Below are 3,260 nucleotides of genomic sequence, written 5' to 3'. Positions count from 1 at the left end.
GATTTACGTTATCATATGTAACAACTGAAGAAAAAAATGGCCAAGCTTGGGGAAATTACTACTTATAATATTAACTGATCAACAGCCACAAATCCTTGCATGGAAACTACGTACAATACTGTCTGGTGAACCAAAGAGCACTGTGCAAAATTGTACTATGTGTATAAAAATTACGCATTAGATCGGGTATATAAGAGAACAACAGGAGCAATCTCTCTCGGTACTCTTTCTTTTTCTTACCAATGCGCCACTGAATCAATCTGGTCTTGTGGCTGTAATTGTTTTTGAATTGAATTTGGGGAGAAAGGCAAGGAGAATGGTTGATCAGCTGCCACGAAGGACGGCTGAGACATGAGAGTTGCAGAAGAATATAAACTATTATTACACGGTACAGTAGATTGTTCTTGTTGTTGTTGTCGTTGTTGCTTTGGAATGTTAAGCTTCTCTCCTTCAAGCTCTCTATACTTTTGGAGATACGTTTTGAGGGGACACACGTAATCCTCGAACCCTAGGGTTGTGATAGCCCATATGATATCGTCGCCGTTGATGGTCTTCCTCTTTTCTCGCTGGCATTTATCGGACGCTTCCCCGGTAACAAAGCTAATGAACTCGGACACACATTCTTGGACTGTCTCTTTTGCATCCTTTGAGATTTTTCCGTTGGCTGGAATCACTTTTTTCATGATTCTCCCTACATTTGCTATAGGGAGGAACCGATCTTGTTCTTTATTGTTGTGGCTATTCTTTAAACATGGGCTTTCTGGGCTTCCTCCGTCGGTCCCATTTCCGTGGCTCTCATCTTCCATTCTTCTTCTTCTTCCTTCTTCTTCTTCTCTCTCTCTCTCTCTCTCTCTCTTTGGAAGGTTGGTACGTATGAGCTTAGGATGATTTGAGATAGTTAAGATAAATGGAAAGATAGGCACAAAGATAGGCAAGTGAAGAGGAGAAAGGAAAAAAGTCTTGGTGGATTTTCACGTACAGTTAAGTCCCAGGGACTCGCTCCTTGTGTGGAGCAGGTAATTTAACTGCCATTACCAAATCTAAATTACTTCTTGTTCAACATAATTAATTTTGCCTAACCTCTTGACGTGGCATGATGCTTGGTCATCTACACTTTTAGAAGCAACGATTATTTGTTTTTCTTTTGTCTTTTTTCTTTTCCAAGTTTATAGTCTTTTGAAAATCACTTTTATTCCATGGTAGATGCGTAAATTGTTTTACATGTAAATCATAATAGAAGAAAAAATATATTATACGACATCTATATAAAATTCCTACAAGGTATTTTTCAAAAAAGAAGAATTGCATACCTAAATTGTCAGAAAAATAAATAAATAAATAAATAAATAAATATATATATATATATAGACACACACACACACACACATATAGTTGAGTACCAAATCATCAATATAAACAAGGGCGCAACCAAGATTTGTTTATCAAGTGGACCAAAGCATGAATGACAAGTATAATAATATTTAATATTAAATTAATATATAAAAATTAGAATTAGTATCCATTCAGCGTTAACAAGATAAAGAAAACACAAAATAATTTTTTTCTTAATATATTTTAATTTCAACTCAATTACTTATCAAAATGAAACATGACATTCTTTTAGATCCCGAAAATTATCTATGATTGAATCTGTATTAAATTTTGCATCAATTTCTCTTTCGATAGACAATATCAAAGAGTCGGTCAAAAATTTATCTTTAATTTTGTTGCAAAGCCTAGTTTTAACAATATTCATGGTTACGAATGCTCAGTTCTGCATTGTTGTGTTAGAGAATGGTAGCAACAAAAATCATGACTGAAACCTTGTGCTAGTGTTTTTATGATCTTTTGCTTGATGAGTAGAAAAAGGTAACACCTTTTTCTTATTAACTCCAATAGCCTAAACACGCAGAATCACCAAGATCTTTTTTTATGGCAACAACTGTGACATTCAGACACATATACACGAACAAATGCTAAAAGATTATCTTATTCTTCACCAATCAAAGTATGAATACCTATTTGGAGAAATGTTTTCATACAATGAAGAATGTTAAACATTAACAAAAAAAAAAAAACAATGTAGAAAGAGTGAAGCTGTAACGCCCTGCCTTTTACAAAAAAAAAAAAAAAAGCATAATTGGTGATATCTGATCAATCACGTAACATTACTACATCAGAGACAATAAAATCTCACAATTGAATTTTTTTTTTTTTCTTTCCTTTTTTAAAACAATAGGTAACCTTCATAACACTTCAGAGCTACTGTGTAAACCTCAATTAAATAAATATAAAAAAAATATGTTCTTACATAATAAATACACATTAGAGCATTAATTATACATAAATGTCACGGGCGGCACAATAGCAAATACAAATAAAGTGTTCACACACAATATAGTAAACAAATACCTAATAAGGAAAAGTAGATACATAACAAAAGACAAACTAGATATAGTACTCTTTTATAAAAATGCAACATATATCATCATCCATAGATATTAGGATCGGCATATGAAACTTGATCGACCTGATCTTCCTTCTTCAAACATGCTCATCCATCTATGCATTTGTGGACATTAAGACAATAACATAAGCAATTAAGTGAGTCAAATGTTGTAATAATATGATAGTTACTGATTGCATTAGGTATCTTATTAAGAAAATATCATCTTCATGTGATTATAATGTCAGCTAAAGAGATTTCCAGTCGGAAACCATTAATGCAGCTGACAAAATAAACATACAAAAAGTCAATAAATAATATAACTTTAACTATACACAAATATATGCATTCCACAATAGATACATACATATATGTCTTAAGCAATAAAACAATAATGAGATGAAATGACAGTATTTTAGTGCAAAATCTTATTACTTTTCATCACTCACTCGTACTTAGGCCATTAAATCCCAAATCATCTTAACAGCTAATTATTGGAGCCACAACTCTTATTAGCTTTTTAGTACTAGTAGCCACAACTCATCTAGTACATTGGTAGCCACAACTTACCAACTTTGTTATTAACATATTCAAAATGCATTATCCCATTGGCACACATATATTTAAACAAAACTGCAATCATTATATTATAGAAATCAGTATCATATCTCAGTAAGTAATTTATACTTACACTTTTCGGCTTTTAGGTAATCCACACAAGTGATTACTTCAACAAAGTTTTGTACATGTGATAATGAATTAGTATAAAATCTGATAAGTGCTGAATATTGCATGATAAGTGCTGAATGTTACA

At 32.3% G+C, this 3,260-nt stretch overlaps 1 protein-coding gene across 1 annotated transcript; it reads right to left on the bottom strand.

The window, feature by feature from the left end:
* Positions 1-236: 236 nt before the first annotated feature.
* LOC133857958 (nuclear transcription factor Y subunit B-7) lies at positions 237-806 on the bottom strand. Its single transcript, XM_062293353.1, has one exon. It carries the CDS (start codon positions 804-806, stop codon positions 237-239), a length of 570 nt encoding a protein of 189 aa, XP_062149337.1.
* Positions 807-3,260: the final 2,454 nt, after the last annotated feature.

The sequence above is a fragment of the Alnus glutinosa genome, chromosome 14 (genome assembly GCF_958979055.1).
Source record: "Alnus glutinosa chromosome 14, dhAlnGlut1.1, whole genome shotgun sequence".
Classification (NCBI taxonomy): domain Eukaryota; kingdom Viridiplantae; phylum Streptophyta; class Magnoliopsida; order Fagales; family Betulaceae; genus Alnus; species Alnus glutinosa.
This window is presented reverse-complemented; position numbering and strand designations above follow the sequence as displayed.